This window comes from Heptranchias perlo, chromosome 21 (genome assembly GCF_035084215.1).
Source record: "Heptranchias perlo isolate sHepPer1 chromosome 21, sHepPer1.hap1, whole genome shotgun sequence".
NCBI lineage: Eukaryota > Metazoa > Chordata > Chondrichthyes > Hexanchiformes > Hexanchidae > Heptranchias > Heptranchias perlo.
In genome coordinates, this window is record NC_090345.1 from 7311900 (window position 1) to 7329768 (window position 17869).

At 41.0% G+C, this 17869-nt stretch overlaps 1 protein-coding gene across 5 annotated transcripts in view; it reads left to right on the forward strand.

Annotated features, from left to right (window-relative positions):
- The window catches only part of r3hcc1l (R3H domain and coiled-coil containing 1-like), a 128228-nt gene that overhangs the window by 44163 nt on the left and 66196 nt on the right, over positions 1–17869 (forward strand). For all 5 annotated transcript variants that reach the window (XR_010966640.1, XM_068002041.1, XM_068002040.1 and 2 more), the window contains exon 2: positions 15802–17245. Coding sequence is in view for 4 of the 5 variants with exons in the window: in XM_068002041.1 (XP_067858142.1) it covers positions 15821–17245 (1425 nt within the window). In the remaining variant the exon portion in view is untranslated. The remainder of the gene's footprint in view (positions 1–15801; positions 17246–17869) is intronic.

Consider the following 17869-nt stretch of genomic DNA (forward strand, 5'->3'; position numbering starts at 1 on the left):
AGTCTGCCTCCCTTGGCAGGAGGTTCATATGCCGATGAGTCTGCTACTTGGATAAGGAAGCCAGATATAGTAGTGTTAACACTGGGAGCTGATTCACGGTGCCAATCTCCTGGAATCTGAATAAAATGGGACCAGTATAAAAGCGGCTTAGAGTCCTGAGGACGACACGCTGGCTTTGTCCCTGAGTCATGCGCGCACCGTTTGATATGCTGTGCAAAATAATAAGTGGAACTGAATTCCACTGTAATCACAAACTGCTGGTAAACATGGCAAAATTAGCATTTTTTAAATGCATCAAAGTGACCAAATTAATTTTATTCTTTAATATCACAGTCTGTGTCCTTTTCAATTTTAGAATTTTGCAAGCAAGCTACAACATGCCAAAGCACATTGATTGATAAATCGAGTGATGTACAGATTGGGAGGAATCACTGATAAACCAAGTAGCCAATGTGGGTGGATAGTATTAAAGCAGGTCAGGGAATAGAAAGGATAGGAGTAAATAAGAGCAGCTTTTATCTTCACCTGACAGTAATAAAATTGGGCGGAGAAAAAGTGCAGCACAAGATAACAATAAATCCACTGCAGCAGTCTGAAGATTATTCAGCATCCTGAGGTGTTGACTGTTGTATAACCTTGCTTTTTCTGTATCATGGTGAACAGGGCAGAAGGGATCTGAAGAAATCTCTTCCCCCAACTATCTGGTCTTTGCTACATGAAAGCAACATAAAAATTTTTAGGAATGGAAAAAGGCTGTTCTATCCAACAAGGGCATCCCTTTTTGATAAATCCCCCCCCATTCCCCTTTCTAGAACTCTCATCTTAAAATTTGCTGTCATGTCAAAAAAAAATGTTCTGCCTATCAACTCACTCATTTTGGTTCAAATGAGTTTTGATATATTTCACTCTGTAAATAGAACTCTATGTTCAAACAGGTTTACAATTAGTCTTGCTATTTTTGATGATAAACCTTGCTTTTAATGTTTCCATGATGTTGATGGTTCTGATATTGATGTATCTAAGAGTTCGTACAAGATCACAGTGGATTTCTGTGCATTCCTTGCAACACTGGTCCAGCAGCTCTGAAACAGAATAATTGACTTGCCCTGGTCTTGTTTGTTTTCACAGTTGTAAGTAATTAATCTCCTCAGAAAGCAGAGGCAACATTATTGATGATTTATTATCTAGAGGACAAAATATTTTACGTTTTTTTCCATCTTATATTTTTTTCTCTTTTAATCCAGTCCTATTGATCGAAAACTCTTTTACTCCGCTCAGCATCCACGCCCAAAGTCAACGAGCGATGAAATTGGTGAATGATTGCAGGTCGAATCATTCATTTCTGTTCATTTACTTTCAGTATATCCTCCCTGATGGGCAGGATGGATTCAAGTTTCATATAATTTAAAAACAAAATTAAACGCTTTCCTTTTGCACCGCGTTGATAAGATTGGGAATCAGCTGATAAGAGTAAGCTGCAAGTACGTTATGCGGTTTCTCCTCTGTGTTGAAATAAAGACTTGGCACATTGACTCCTACTCTAACTCATTCTTTCCCAGAACCTCAAAACTGTTGAATTTTGTACTTCCCTCCTTTCCTGCCTGCTGCCTTCTATAGGCTTTTAAAAACCCACGGTTCGCAAAACCTAATTACCGTCTTGTGATTCACCACCTCTTCGCTCTTGCTTTCTTCAGCCTTGATTGTGTCTTACATGATGGGCCTTCACCTAGCTATATTTTCTTTCATTTAGAGAGCTGTCAGCAGAATTATACCCAGCCACTTCTGCTTGTTAGGGGGAGAGAGAAACTGAGCGGCAATCCTATGAAAAGAGAAATAAAATGAAACGGGCAGTGCAGTCCCACAAGCTCACATAGTTAACGCACTTAACTGTGGCGGCTCACCACCACCTTCTCTAGGGCAATTAGGGATGGGCAATAAATGCCGGCCTCGCCAGCGACGCCCACATCCCATGAACGAATTTTTTAAAAATTCCCAATCTCAACAGTGAATTTTTGCTAGGCTGAATCCAGAGAAGTTAATAGTTAAAGAAAGGATAAGATTGATTAGGGATTAAAAAGGAAATCGTCTCATGGAGGATGATGGAATGACCGACATAATAAATGAGTACTTTGCACTGGGTTTCGCAGGAGACAGTGATAGTGGGAATGAAAGGGTATAAAAGGAAGAAGTGAAGCAGTTTAGGTAAGGTTACTATAGTCAAGGAGATAGTACTGAAAAGAAAATGGTGGAACAGCAGAAAAGTCACCAGGCTCTGATGGCTTATATCCTGGAATGCTGAGGGAATTCAGAGAGATGATAGCAGAGGCTCTGACCACAATTTTTGAAACATCTTTAGATTGTGGAAGAATGTGAGGTGATACATTTTGGGAAGAACAACAAGAGGAAATATATACTAAATAGTAAAACTTTCAAAGGAGTAAAATAGCTGAGTGACATAGGGGTTCAGGTGTACAAATCTTTAAAGTTGGGGGGCCATGTTGGAAAGCTGCGGGGGTGGGGAGAAAGTTTTATAGGATCATAAGTTTTATAGATGGTGATATTGAATGCAAAAGCAAAGTGGTAATGCTAAACGTATAGAAATCATTGATTAGGCCACAGTTAGAATAATGTGTCCAGTTTTGTACGCCCAATTTTAAGAACGACGTCAAGGCTATCGAAAGAATACAGAGAGATTTAATAACCTGATACCAGGGTTGAGAAGCGTCAGTTATGAAGAGAAATAGAGGCTCTTTTCACTAGAACAGAGAAAAATAAGGAGGTTTGATAATGTTCAAAGTTATAAGGGATCTTAATGAGTTGAATAGGGAAAAAAAATTATTTCCACTGGTCATTGAGTCAGTAATTAGAAAGCATAAGTTTAAGATCATCATCAAAAGAATTCATAATAGTTTTAAAAGGCAATTGGATAAATATTTGAAAAAGAAAAACTTAAAAGGTTATGAAGACAGTTCGGGAATAGGAGTAAATGGATAGCTCTTTGAGAGTAAGCGTATGTGCAATGGGAGTGATTCTTTTAAGAGTGACCAGGATAGTTCCAGGCCTTGGAGATTAGTTATGAAGAAAGATTCAAGTCTTTAAACTTACTTTTGCTGGAGAAAGGTTGACGGAGAGGAGGCATGGTACAGGTCTTTAAAATAATGAAAGGTAAATTTAAGTTTGAGGTAAACAAGCAATTTAACTTGGACAATGAGTATAGAACACGAGTACAAAATTCACACGCCTTCAGAGAGATTAGAGTTCTCCCCCTCCACATCCCAATTGAAGGAATTGAGAAGTTTTGATGTGATATGGCACCGGGAATACTGCCGGGAATATCTACTCCTGGGAGGTGATCGGGAGCAATGAAGATCACATTACTTGCCAGTTTTCCATTCTTCCAATGCTGGGAAGTCATGGGTCACTGCTCAAAACATTCCATCCCAGCATTGCTGCAGTTGGGAACTTGATTGTAGGGAATTGCAGGCCCAAACTTGTGTTATATTATTACACCTGCTACGTAATGCCACCATCTCCTATTCTTAAAAAGAATTCCTTCTCCCATTTCTTGATAAAAGAGGCCAGGCAACATGTCCCCAGGCTTCCATTGATTGTACTGTAGGACGTGTGTGAGAGAGCCTGGGACAGCTCAAACTCGATTGATCACTTTCTTTAATCCATCTGGCGAGCTTATCGACCTATCCATTTTTTTTTTCCCTCCTTCCAACAGCACAACCAACATCTGTGCTACGCAGCGGCCTGCTTATTCCCTGTTATCAGGGCCACTGATTTTTGGTGACCAAATAAGTTTTTATTGTATGGGATTCCAGCTTTTATTATAGGTTATAGTCCAACAGCTTTATTTGAAATCACAAGCTTTCGGAGGCTTCCTCCTTCGTCCTTCACCTGACAAAGGAGGAAGCCTCCGAAAGCTTGTGATTTCAAATAAAGTTGTTGGACTATAACCTGGTGTTGTAAGACTCCTTACATTTGTCCACCCCAGTCCATCACCGGCATCTCCACATCACAGCTTTTATTATGTTTGATTTGGGGATCACATTCTGCGTTCCTGTACGTTTTTCCCCGAAAACAGAAATCCAGTGGTCTTTCTCTTAATATGGTAAACCTTTCTCTTTCTAAATCACAAGCACTTTCTAAATCGTTTCCTTCCACTCTTAAGGTAGTATGTTGGGGCACCACAATGCTGCCTGTATCAGCAGCTCTGGAGGGTAGTAATACCGATTATCTGATTAAAGGTCCCATCACTGCTTCATATCTTCAAGTCCCCAGGTCCTTTCTGTCACATTTAATTAAATCTAAAAATCTGCTACCGCTCAAAATGTATGTATCTCAGCCGCTGCAATAGATTTTTAACAGAAGCTGTCACTGTCTAGGTTGATTAGCCTCACTACAACCATGGGAATGATGCCGTGATTTGTATTGAAAAATTAGGCTAGTTAAAAAAAAAAAAATAATTATAAAAAAAACTGTGATGTACTGAGGCACTCTTGTTCACGATACAAAAATGGAGAAAAATTAATTTTACGAATTCTCGAGCCCTTAAATTGGAAAGTTAATTCAGAGAAAAGGACAGAACAAACATGAGAATACATGTGAAAAAGGACTGGAAAAGATCCGCTGGACAATCAAGCCTATCCAGTCCCAACATGTTGTAGCCAACGCACACTAAGCACATTGCGCAGTCACACAATCTCTTGGGAGAGAGGGGAAAAATACTCTAGAAAATTCATCTCCGACCCCCACCCACCAGACAATCAAACAAGCATTAGGAGACCGCGGTGACTGGTACCTCGGTCCCCATTGACTTACCTTTTATAACTTGAGATATCATCCACTCACGGGAAGTTGTCAAGCCCCCTTTTGAACACTTGCAGTGAATCCACACTCACCGCTCGTACTGGCAACTTATTCCAGAGGTCGACGACTTTCTGCAAGAAGCTGTCCTTCCTGGCATCTAACTTAACTCTATGCTTTTGTAACTTGTACTGATGTCCTTTAGTCCTCCCACTGTCTGTCTAGCTCAAATTACCTATCCACATGAGCAGAATCAAATAAATCTCCATTATTTTGTAAAATCAGTCATATCCCCTTGAAGTCTATGCTTTTCCAAAGTGGAAAAACTTGGTTTGCTTAGCCTATCTTGCTAACTGAGGGGCGTTAAACTATGTATCAATTAAAGACCCTCCTCTGCACCTTTTCTAGGGTCTCGGTATCTCCCATCATGAGAGGTAACCAAAGCTGGACATAGTATTCTGGATGTACAAGGCCTGGGTCTGGCTGCAAGGAAAGGATTGTATTTCTGGTTTTTATATTTAATTGCATTCGCTTTTGTAAAAGCCTCTCAACACTGTTCATGGACCTTCAGTCACTCATGAGCTACAATCCCAGATCCTTCTCTACTCTGCAGCCTTGAATACACGCTACACGGTGTATACGTAGTTGGAATTGCCCCAGCCCAAATGCATCTTGCTACACTTGCCTACATTAGAAGACTTCTGCCAGACACCGGCCCATTCCCCCATTGTGTCTAGATTCTTCAACAGCCTAGATTGCAGGTGACACTAAGTTAGGAGGGACAGTAAGTTAGGAAATGAAGGGACATAGATAGATTAGGTGAGTGGGCAAAACTGGCAACTGGAGTTCAATGTGGGCAAGTATGAAGTCATCCACTTTGGACCCAAGAAAGATAAGTCTGAGTTTTTTTTAAATGGTGAGAAACTAGGAACTGTAGATGAGCAAAGAGATTTGGCAGTTCAAGTACACAAATTATTAAAAGCTTGTAGACAGGCATAAAAAGCAATCAAAAAGGCTAATGGAATGTTGGCCTTTATCTCCTGGGGACTGGAATACAATGGGGAGAAAGTGATGCATCTCCCTGGAGTACTGCATTCAGTTCTGGGCACTGCACCTCAGGAAGGATGTATTGGCCTTGGAGGGAGTGCAGCAAATATTCACCAGAATGATACCGGGGCTTGGAGGGTTAAATTATGAAGACAGGTTGTCTATACTTGGCTTGTATTCCCTTGAGTACAGGAGATTGAGGGGTGATTTGAACGAGATACTTAAAATGTTAAAAGGATTTGATAGGGTAGATACAGAGAAACTATTTCCCGGATGGGGGGAAATCAAGAACAAGGGGACATAATAAAATTCGAGTTTGGCCATTTAGGAGGGAAATCAGGAAGCACTTTTTCACACAAAGGACAGTAGAAATTTGAAACTCTTTCTCTTCCCCCCCCCCCTGCCCCACCCCCAAAAGGCTGGGACAATTGGAGCGCTCAAAACTCAGAGAGATTTTTGTTAGGTAAGGATATCAAGGGATATGGAGAAAAGGTGGGAAAATGGAGTTTAGATATAGAGCATTCCCAAGGAGCTGAATGGCCTACTGCTGTTCCTAACCTTTATCATCTGAGGCCTTTACACCCGTACATATCTTTGTGTCAACCGCAAACTTGCAGACCGTTCCTCCAATGACTTCATCCAGATTGTTAATAAAGAATCTTGTGACCGTCCCCCAGACAGAGCTGCTACCATTAATAATTACCTTCTGTCTATGCGAATGTAACCAATCCCATAAGACTGAGCCTTTTGTGCAGTACTTTATAATAGGCTTTTTGAAAGTCGAGATTCATAATATCCCTAATAGCCCTTGCTCTTCCGCGATTATCATGCAACGCAATTCTAATAATCCCTTCTAGCAACTTGCCTATAACTGAAGTTAAACTAATGGGCCGATTAGCTTTCTATTTCTGTCTTATTGCCCTTTTTAAATATAGGCACCACATAGGACTCTCTCCAATCCAGTGGAACAATCCCAGACCTCAGTGAGCAATTAAACATATGAGCTAATTGCGCATATAACACGGGCCCCATTTCTTTAAGCACCTTATGGTTGAATACCTTCAGTGCCAGACGCCTGATCTGCTTTGAGCTCTAATTCTAGCAAGGGCTATTTACATATCCACTTTCACACATTTAACTTTAGCATTTACTTGATGCTGTTACCAATAACACAACATAATCATCAGTAGTGAAGGCTAATGCAAAGTAGCTGTTTAAAATGTCTTGGCACGCTGCCCAAATCTGTATTGCAGTATCCCTCAATGGTCCTATATATTCCTGAAGGACTCTCTGGTTCCCAACATAGCTGAAAAAGACCTTGCCATCACAACCACACCTATCCACCATCATCTTCTCTGTTGCCCTTTTAGCCAAACTGGTAGCAGATTTTGTTGTCCTCAGTTGAGTCTGAGTGTTAATTACCTTTATACCCGTTAAGATATTTTCCCTTTTGTTTGATTTGCCTTAGGATGTAGCTAGTTTGGTTTTCCTCTTCTTTTGAGCCAGATGATGTATATGACTTCTTTCTGAAAAAGAGTGGTTTTAAAAGTATTTTATTTTTCATTGGTGCTTCTATTGTCGCCGCCCAATAGGATTGGGGGTTTGAGGAACAAGAGCACCACGGGTACCAGAGTGTTATAGCTTCTTTTTGGAGACACATGGGTGAAGCAAGCAGAATAGCAGCAGGAAACTGCATACATAGGGTAACAGTGTAAAAAATTAAATGCTCATTTAGACGGAGGGCAAGTATCATCATCAGTGCTGTCACTACAACAACTTGCATTAATATAGCACCTTTAATGTAAAAGAACTAGGTATCATTAAGTGTTTTGGTACTGATAGCCTATATAGAAAAATCGTAAGCCAGTACAAGCTAAAGTGCAATGCATTTCTCTTGTGATGCTTCAAGTTCATCATCTCTACTTGCTTCCATTGCTGCTACCGCACATGCCAGATCTGTAACCGCCAGTACTTCACCCTAGTGTTGGCTCAGAACGCTGTCTCCAGACACAACTGAAGTATAATTGTACTCCTGGGTATTTTCAAGTGGACATGAAACCCAGTGTTCGGCTTTGTTGAAGATCTAGTGACAACACTGATCATGATTCTATTTTTTTTTTAAAAGTACTATAGAAATGATAAAAACTGTGTAGTTTTTCTCCTTTTCCCAAATTAGGAAAGCTACAAAAAAAATGCAGTCTCCCTCAGTTGATCTGCCACAGAGATGAGTACAATCTCATCCCTCGAGCCTCCATCCTGTTGAAAATCCCTCTCTACTTAATTGGTGCCATCGGTTTGCTATCGTTACAGTAACTCGCACTTTTCCTCGTCTGCATTTTTAAAGTTTTCCTCCTCTCAGCACCTTGCCTCTAAGCCCCCAGCCTTGCTGCCATGAATCCCAGCTCAGCCTCTCCTGCACTGAGCTGCCGCATTCTTCCACCATAAACAAAGTATTGATGAGCGAGAATAAAAAAAATGCAGAAGCTGGATATCTGAAATTGAAAATGCACATCAGTGTCTGAACAAAAAAGACAGGTTAATGCTTCAGGCGAGTACCAGATGTGTATTTTGACTAGGGATTAGTTCAGCACTATATCATTTGCTGCAAATATTTAGTATCAAATATTAGGAACATAGGAACAGGAGTAGGCCATTCAAACCCTCGAGCCTGCACTGTCATTCAGTTAGATCATGGCTGATCTGTATCTCAACTCCTTTGCTCCATATCCCTTGATACCCTTACCTAAAAAAAATCTATTGATCTCAGTCTTGATAACTCCAATATTCCAGCATCCATAGCCTTTTGGGAGTAGAGTTACACATTTCCACTACCCTTTGTGTGAAAAAGTACTTCCTGATTTCCATCCTAAATGGCCTAGCTCTAATTTTAAGATTATGTCCCCTCGTTCTTGATTTCCCCTACCAGAAGAAATAGTTTCTCCATATTTACTATCATGTTCTTTTAACATTTTAAACGCCTTGATCAGATCACCCCTCAATCTCCTATATTCGAGAATACAAGCCGAGTTTATGCAATTAAGTAATGAAACACATGAAATATTGCATTTTTAAAAACAGTTGGTAAAACCTTCATTTTTGATGTGTGCATGTATAGGGATCAGAAATACTTGTCAGAATAGAGCTATTAAAGTCACCCAGAAGAAATCTAGAGACTAAGAGGAAAATTCAACCTGTCCTTTACAGCAGTTATTAGTAAATATAGGGCAATTGAGGATAACTGATAGCCAGCATGGAGTTATACCATAGTAATTCAATCAGATGTTACTGGAGTCATAAACTAATAGTGAAGCTTTAACTGCCTTGAGTTTTCTGTCAAATGCTTGTTGCTTATAATATACAGTTTCTTTTCAGTCACAAATTTAACTGTTTTAAACAGCAGCTATGATGGAACTACTGTTGATATTGGTGAAGGTGTAATAAAGATATAAAGGTGTGGTATCATACTTTCCATTCTCACTCCATCGCAGGAGCAGATTATTGGCAGATATGCACTAATTAGATTACTCAAATATGTAGGAAAGCCTTGATTACCAAATGCCCTTGTAACCAATAAATAACTTGTTTTCTTAAATAAAATGCTATTTTTAATGCCTTAGTAAATCTGTGACTGATGATTTATTCCTGTGCTACTGAGGTGCACAGTGAGATTTCAGCGAGATCCATGAGGCCAAGAGATGTCCAACCTTTTGGGGCAGGGTGGCAGATCCATGTGCCCCAACTAGTGAGTGTGTCATGCATAGGCACTATATTTTAAATTCCCCACATGACTCGCCAAGCATTTAAACAAAATGCTCTCAAAAATCACAGGACCGAGCGTTGGCAACATCTTTTGAACTGTTTGTCATTGACACATGTTAAAAAAAAATAATTATCCAACACCCATCTCTTTTTTTAAAAATTCCAACCACCGTTTGCAAAAATTAGCTGGTAGCCTCCTCGCTTAGACTTCCGGCTAGTCGGTGTTCCCCGTCCTTCAGCTGCTGCTCTCTACTTCCTGGACTGTCTTGGTCTGCTCTGCTCCATTGTGGTCCACTGTCCACTGTCCACAGTGCCTAGTCTGCTCTGCTTGGAGTTCATACAGCCCTGGTCCGTTCTCTTTCCCTGGTCTGCTTGCCACTGTGCCCTCCACAATCCTTTGCTTCTTTTGGGGTTTGCTATCTGAAGTTGCTATTTCTTTTGCTGTTTGTTGCAGCGTTTGGAATGTTCTGGTCCTGAACGATTGGTTAAAGCTTCTTCCTGATGAGTGGAAAAAGACACTTCCCTCATTAGTTTCAATCCCCCAATGAGGGAGCAGTCTTTTTTCCCCCAATTCCCCATGTCCCGGAAGCTCAAACATTGAAGCAAACAGCAGAAGAAACTTCTGCAAACAAATAGAAACCAACCAGCCTCAGGCTTTAAAGACTGGAAAATGGGAGTTTGTGGATTAGATTTGGCCTGCAGACCATGTGTTTGATAGCACTGCACTTGGCTAATGCTCCCCTTTACGTTGGTGGTGCTGTACAGTACTAATACTGTTCCGAGGGCAGTGGGCATCCATTTATATTAGACCCTTGCATTTCTGTGGGAGGTGAGAGTGCCAAAACTCAGTTTATGTCCACACAAATATGCATATAGAACACGATTTTGGAAAGTGTCATTTTGACTTTATAGAAGTCTTGCGTGAATCGGAAGTGCAGCAAGTTCCAAACTGGATCCAGGTCTGCTATCTTTCCCGTCTTCTCTTTTCCTGAAGGAGATGACTTTTCTTGGGATACGATTCCATAGGCATTGGCAACCTTCCGGTAACTTGTGAGCCTAGGCAGTGATTGTTGACAGGTTATTTATGTGGGACATCAAATACAAAGCCAATAGCAAGGGTTACTGGATGCCAATCAGGCGTGGCAGCTCGGCTTGATTTGTTTTGTTTCCTTTCCCATCCTAGCCCAGGGATGCTGAGATCAATTGTCATTCTCCAACTGTTCTGGCTGACCTATTAACTTGTAACGGCTTTAATTCTGACCTCTTGCCCACCGCCGATTTACATCGCTGTGCCATTGGCAGGTGTGTTTTCAGCTGCCTAGGCCCTAAGCTCTGGAATCCCCTCCCTATACCTTTCCAACACCCTCTCCTCCTTTAAAATTCTTCTTAAAACCTGCCTCTTTGACCAAGCTTTTGGTCACCTGTCCCACCTGCTCCTGTGAAGCGCCTTGGGACGTTTTACTACGTTAAAGGCGCTATATAAATGCAAATTATTAATGTTTCAGTAGACAATGCATTTAGTGTTGAAGGAGCTAGGTTTACTATCTTTAATTCCTTGTTCTGCGAGAACAAAACTACCCTTGAGATGGATTATTGGCCGATGTCCTTTTGGCCACCAAGCTAACTCTATCCATTGACAATCGTACAAATCGTGAAAACCATCGAACACAATCTAGCAGAGCTCCATGTATGTTTTACTTGTGCCAAAGAAACAGCAAAGAACTGGTGGTAATGAGAAAAGCACTTAAAGCAAACTCAATTCAGGAGTGGCGAAAGGAAGCAATCTGCGCCGTCTATAATGAAGCAAGAGAATCCATATAGCAGGCGGGTGGGCAGACAAGCAGCAGCCAAGTCATTTACAAAAGGAAACGTATTGCTCTGTTCAGCAATATGAGGAGGCAGGACCATATGTCAGTGCTAACCTGCAACTGTTCAAAATTGCACAGGGAAATTTCAAAAGCCAAACTTTTCTCTAGTAACCCGGGGTGGTGGGGGGGGGGGGGGATGAAGCTTGACACTAGGTAGTGTGATTGTTCTGTTTTGTGAACATGTTACCTCAACAGCCAGTGTACTGCTGACCCTTTGGGGCTCCTCATTAAAACATGCAGTCTCGGATCGGGAATATCAATCTGCCAGTCGACCGTAGATGTTCAAAGGATGTGTGGTTTTTGGTTCATTAAAATAACACTGCACCACGGAATGGTAAGAAACTGGGTTCACAGTCATGATTATACATGTGACAAGTTTGCAGTGAGTTGGGAGCAGGGGAGACAAGTTGAACTTCAGACACTCTGGCACTAATTGCACAATCTGCTGTGGTACCGAGCCACACAAATTTGATTCCCTGTCCCTACTGAGTTAGTTTATCTCGGCTCAACAGCAGGTGCAGCACCACAGTAGACTTCGGTGGTCCTGGGCTGGGGAGGAGGGGGGATTTCAGCCATGGTTCCTGCCCTGATCGCTATTGAGATCGGGAGAAATGTAGGAAGCAAGTAATGGGGAAGAGAAGCTTTTTTGATAGTACATTAACTGACTTTTTGAGGCAGGAAAGTCATACAAAGCCTAAATTAAGCGATCCATCAGGCCCGTGACTTAGATAAATGATAAATTAATTAAGAAGCAAGTATGTGAAAACCAGTTAAGGAATTGAATTCCCATCGCTCCATTAAACCCTTCACTAATCTAACCTTGTGCACAGGTTGAACAGACTACTTTCAAGATAAGATTATAAACCAATATTTGGGTACACATTACTATTTTGAGTAATCTAGAATTCTTTCCATCTATTTGAAACTCTGTAAATGAAAAACTCCTTTCTTTCTCTCTCATTCTCTTTCTCTTTTTCTCTATTTCTCTCTTTTGTCAGATTGAGAGGTGCAAGGAGTTCAACAGTTTTTAGATCCATGGAATGAATGAGTTAGCATAGAAGGCCACTATTATCATTGCCCTTTAATGTATTTTGTAATAATGCACTCTAGGAAAGATCTCTCCAATCAATATACTTTAATAACGTGCAATTCACTTGTGATAACCACATCAAATTGCTATTGGCGTCACCCTACTTACAATGATGGGCCTGTAACCACCAAGCACTTCCCTAGCATATAGCTCAAAATACTGTTTCCATACACAACACAAGGTTTGAAAGAAAAAAATCTAGAATTAAACAGGTCAACACTTTCACAGTTTAAGTGAGCATATTGTGAAAGATTTCACATCCCCGGCATTGTGCTTTACCGAAATCCTGGCAACAATACCAAGCAATGTTGCTTTGAATCTTGATTTCAACCCAGGGTAAGGGATCAGAGGGGGAAGAATATGAATGACAAATGTATTTGGAGCTTAGGAGGAGCAAATGAGCACTGCCCATAGTATCAACAAATAGAGAGAGACTAGAAAGATTTTTGAAGTAAGAGACAATAGACTTTTTAGTATCCACTGCAAGAGTGAGAGGTGCTAGGAGAACTTTCCCAGAAATGAAAGCATTCAAACACTGGATTCTATAAAGCATTTAAAAACTTGCATGGTATTTTTGTTTTTTTCTACAACATGTGATACAGTATGAAACCGATACTGAGGTCCTGAGGAATGTGCTTAAATTTATTTGGTGTGTAAATAAAGGGAGTCTTGAAACAACATTTATTCCTCTAAGAAAGTTGCCACATATTTCAGAGCAGATTGAGAGTATCTCACAGTAGAAAGATACATTTACAGTACCACAGATGTTTTAAATCCGTGTTTTTAAGCCAGTGGAGATCTAGAGATAAAATAGGGAACAGGAGTGCTGTGCCACTATCTTGCTCTCTCTCCTCAATCCTTTGTTTCCCATAATTGGTGACGGGTCCCAAGTTGAAATAGGGTTTTAATAGCTTCAACACCACTATCTTGTATTTATCTAGCGCTTTTAATGTAGAAAAACATCCGAAGGTGCTTTCTAGATCGTGATTGGACTTGAGCAATAGCAGGAGAGGTATTGTAGAAAGATGCAGCAAGACAAAAGGGCTTAGGGAGGGAGTTCCAAAGTGTGATTGAGTGTAGATTAAGTGAGTGAGCAAAACTGGCAGATGGATTTCAACGCAGGTAAGTGTGAAGTCATCCGTTTTGGACCAAACAAGGACAGATCCGAGTGTTTTTAAATGGTGAAAAGCTAGGAACAGTGGAGGTTTTTTAAAATTTATTCGTTCATGGGATGTGGGCGTCGCTGGTGAGGCCGGCATTTATTGCCCATCCCTAATTGCCCTTGAGAAGGTGGTGGTGAGCCACCGCTGCAGTCCAAAGAGATATAGGGGCCCATGTTCACAGATCACTAAAATGTAGTGATTGGGTACAAAAAATAATCAAAAAAGGCTAATGGAATGTTAGCCTTTATACCTAAAGGGCTAGAATATAAAGGGGAGGAAGTTTTGCTACAGCTATACAAAGCCCTGGTTAGACCACATCTGGAGTACTGTGTACAGTTCTGGGCACCGCATCTTAGGATATATTGGCCTTGGAAGGAGCGCAGTGCAGGTTCATCAGAATGTTATCAGGGCTCCAAGGATTGTATTCCCTGGAATATAGGTTAACTTTTCTGCTGGTGGGGGAGGCTAGGACAAGGGAGCATAAACTTAAAATTCAGGAGAGAAGTTAGGAAACATTTCTTCACGCAAAAGGTGGTGGAAGTGTGGAACACTCTCCCATAAAAAGCAGTAGATGCTAACTCAATTAATTATTTTAAATCTGAGATTGTTAGATTTTTGCTAGTCAAAACTATTAAGGGATATGGAGCCAAGGCGGGTAAATGGTGTTACGATACAGATCAGCCCATGATCTCATTGAATGGCGGAATAGGCTCGAGGGGCTGAATGGTCTACTCCTGTTCCTATGAATGGAGGGAAGAGTGACAGAAGAGCAGAAGTTGCGGGCAGGGACATGGGTCTCGAGGAGATTGCAATGGTAAGGAGGAGCAAAGGCCATGGACGAATTTGAAGACTATAAAAAGAATTGTGAAGTCTGGTCTTCAGTGGTCTTGGGTACTAGCACATATTTACATCTTGCATAGTATTACATATTATTTTGAGCACAAATGCAGGCCATTCGGTCCAAATGGTCTATGCAGATGTTTAAGCTCCACACGAGCCTCCTCCCACCCTACTTCATCAAACCCTATCAGCATATCCCTTCTATTCCTTTCTCCCTCATGTACTTATCTAGCTTCCCCTTAAATACGTCTATGCTATTCACCTCAACTACTCGAAGTTCCACATTCTAACCACTCTCTAGGTAAAGAAGTTTCTCCTGAAATCTTTATTGGATTTATTAGTGACTATCTTACATTTATGGCCCCTAATTTTGGACTCCCCCACAAGTGGAAACACCTTATTCCAGTAATCATTAAGCATGGGTTTGATGTAGGATGAAGATCCCTCCATGCTGCCCAACAATTTACCTCAAATTTACCTGCATTGAATGAGCGTCACAGTCCCAATTCCTATGTGACCCATATTGAGCTGTTGTCGCAAGGTTTATTTAGTATATTGGTATCAGTTACCATTGGAAAAATCACACTTAACGAAACACACTTTTTAATTTTGTGTGATACTCTTAATTCTTCATCTCAATTCCTCCCACCACATCAACTACCAGTGACAGACCTGCACCCATTATTACTTCACCCTGAAAATGCTCCCTCCAGAGTTTGGAAAGACAGAATCCACAGTTCTGTTGTTTTTTTTTTATTACAGTTCAAGTGGTTGCTGTTTGAGAATTTCTTGTCATTTCACTTTACTGAACCCTCAATGTGAGATGTGTCTTTATGGTGATCACCTGACTTCCCTACAGTGAGAAAGGCAGACATGGATATTCTTTTTCTGTCTTTTAATCATTTTTTTCAGCCCAGACCATGATTTTTTTTTTAACAATGCCTGCCCTTCAAGCTGAAGTTGTTCAATTGTATTTGTTGGTCCTTGAGGGAGAAAAGTATGAAAACATTAGAAAAAAATGACTGCACCCCCACCAAAAGGAATGTCTTTGATTAAGGCAAAGATTACCATATTTAACCACTGCAAGAGGAATGATGACATCCCCTTTTATTTAACTTGACAGGACAAATAATTAATTTTTGGCAGTTATTGCAGTATAGTGTTGTTACTGGACAGCAACAGAGTGGATTGAGCTTTTGACTCTTGCCTGCTTGTGTTTCAGATAAGAAAAGAAAAATTCTATGGAGCAGGAACATGACAAGAGCAAACCACGGTCAAAGAGGCCAGACAAAGCTCTGTACGTTCCCAGAGCTCGACGGCATTTAAGAGTGGAGCAGCAGATGGATTGTGGCCCCAAACAAGAGGGAGAAAATGCTACTGTAGACCGAAAGGCACTCACAAACATAATAGAGGCAGTAGAAAAGAGCGAGACAGGTGCTGCTCTAAAGGTATCTTCGTGCAATGACTTGGGAGTGCACCATGAGCAGATGCATGCAGAAGCCAATTTGCCTCAACAGGGAGAAAGTAAAAAAGAGCGCACCAACAAAGATTTGGAAAGAAGGTTGAATTTGGATAAAAGGAGGCAAACTGTAAACTCTGTAAGAGAGAGGTCAGGTGAAGGAAACAGATTAGAATTGAAGCACTTAAAAGAAAAGAAGACAACCCAGCAGAAAAGTAGGGCAGGATCAAACACTAGTAAATTGCACAGCAGAGAAAAAGAACCGGTGCATAAAGAGGCAATGTCAGAAAAATGTAATAATATTGATGCAGCAGCAAACTGTTTACTTGAAGTTACCAGTTCGATAGCTGAGAGTAATGGAGAAGGCACAAAATCCAGTTACACAGAAATCCAAGCCCATGCACAACAGATTACACCAGATACATCTAATGATGAACAGTCAGAACACAGAAATAATGGCAGACCCAATAATGTAGATTCAATAGCAAGAGAACATGAGAGTGATGTAAACAAATCTCTCCTGCCAGATGCTGTGTCTCAGTTGAACAGAAGTTGTGATTCTGACAATTTTCTTAAGCTAAATGAACTGGTATCCTCTAAATTAGCCAGCTGTGAATGCTCAGATGCTGTGAGACATACTGTATTAGATGGCTCAAAAGGTGTAAATGAGGCACGGCAGATGGAAAGAAACAGTAGACAATATACATGCACTGAAGCATCTGAAGTAAATAGTTCTTACAAGACCTTCGTTGAAGTGAACGATGCGACAGAGCATGAAACTAGTATAGATAATGACTCTTTTTCACAGAGAACTGAGAATACATCTCCAAAAGAGAACAATGTTACTCTACCCACCGCTTCATCTGTAAATGTAGTTTTCTCAGATTCCACGAGTTCCAAGTTCGTTGCTCTTTCAACCATGCAAGAATTGCAGCAAGGAACTGAAGAGGCTGGGCCCCTAAACGATGACAGCATCATTACAATGGATTTGACTGACAGTAAACTAGTTAGTGCAGAGGCAGATGCTGAAATTGGTGCTGTTTTGCAAAGTGTAGACCAAATCTCACTGGATTTGGACAAGCTAACCACTGGCGCAGAAGAATCTGAGTGCGTTGAAAAGCCTATTCCCGAAGAACCTGAGGATGACTCTTGGGATGCCCTTTTCAATGATGATGGTGATTGCTTGGACCCTCATCTCCTGGAAGAGGTAAAGGAAGCCTCTTTTTAATAATTTTTTTTCTGAAATATGATTGGTGATTAAAATAATTTCCTAGTTGTATTTATGTATTTTGTACAGGAATTTTTGATAAGTTTTCTAGAAGTGCATATGGAAAAGTAATCATATGGTCTTCCATCAAAGTCATGTTCATGATTTAAAAAAAATATTTGTTCTTGGGATCTGGGTGACGTTGGCAAGGCCGCGTTTATTGTCTATCCCTAGTTGCCCTGAAAAGGTGGTGGTGGGCCGCCTTGAAGTGATGCAGATCTTATGCTGAATTTGCTTCCACGATGGCATTAGGCAGGGAATTCCAAGTTTATGACCTAGTGACGATGAAGGAACATCAGTATATGTTCAACTCAGGATGGTGTGTGACTTGCAGAGGTAGTGATGTTTCCATGATCTCGCTGCTCTTGTCTTTCTTGGTGGCGGAGGTGACAGAGCTGGAAGGTGCTGATGGGTTTCTGCAGTGCATCCCGTAGATGGTACATACTGCAGACGCAGTGTACCCATTGCAGAGGGGGTGGATATTGAGTCCTGTGGCAGGGGCACTGATCAAGCAAAGTGCTTTGTCTTGGATGGTGTTGAATGTCTTGAGTGCTGCGGTTGCAC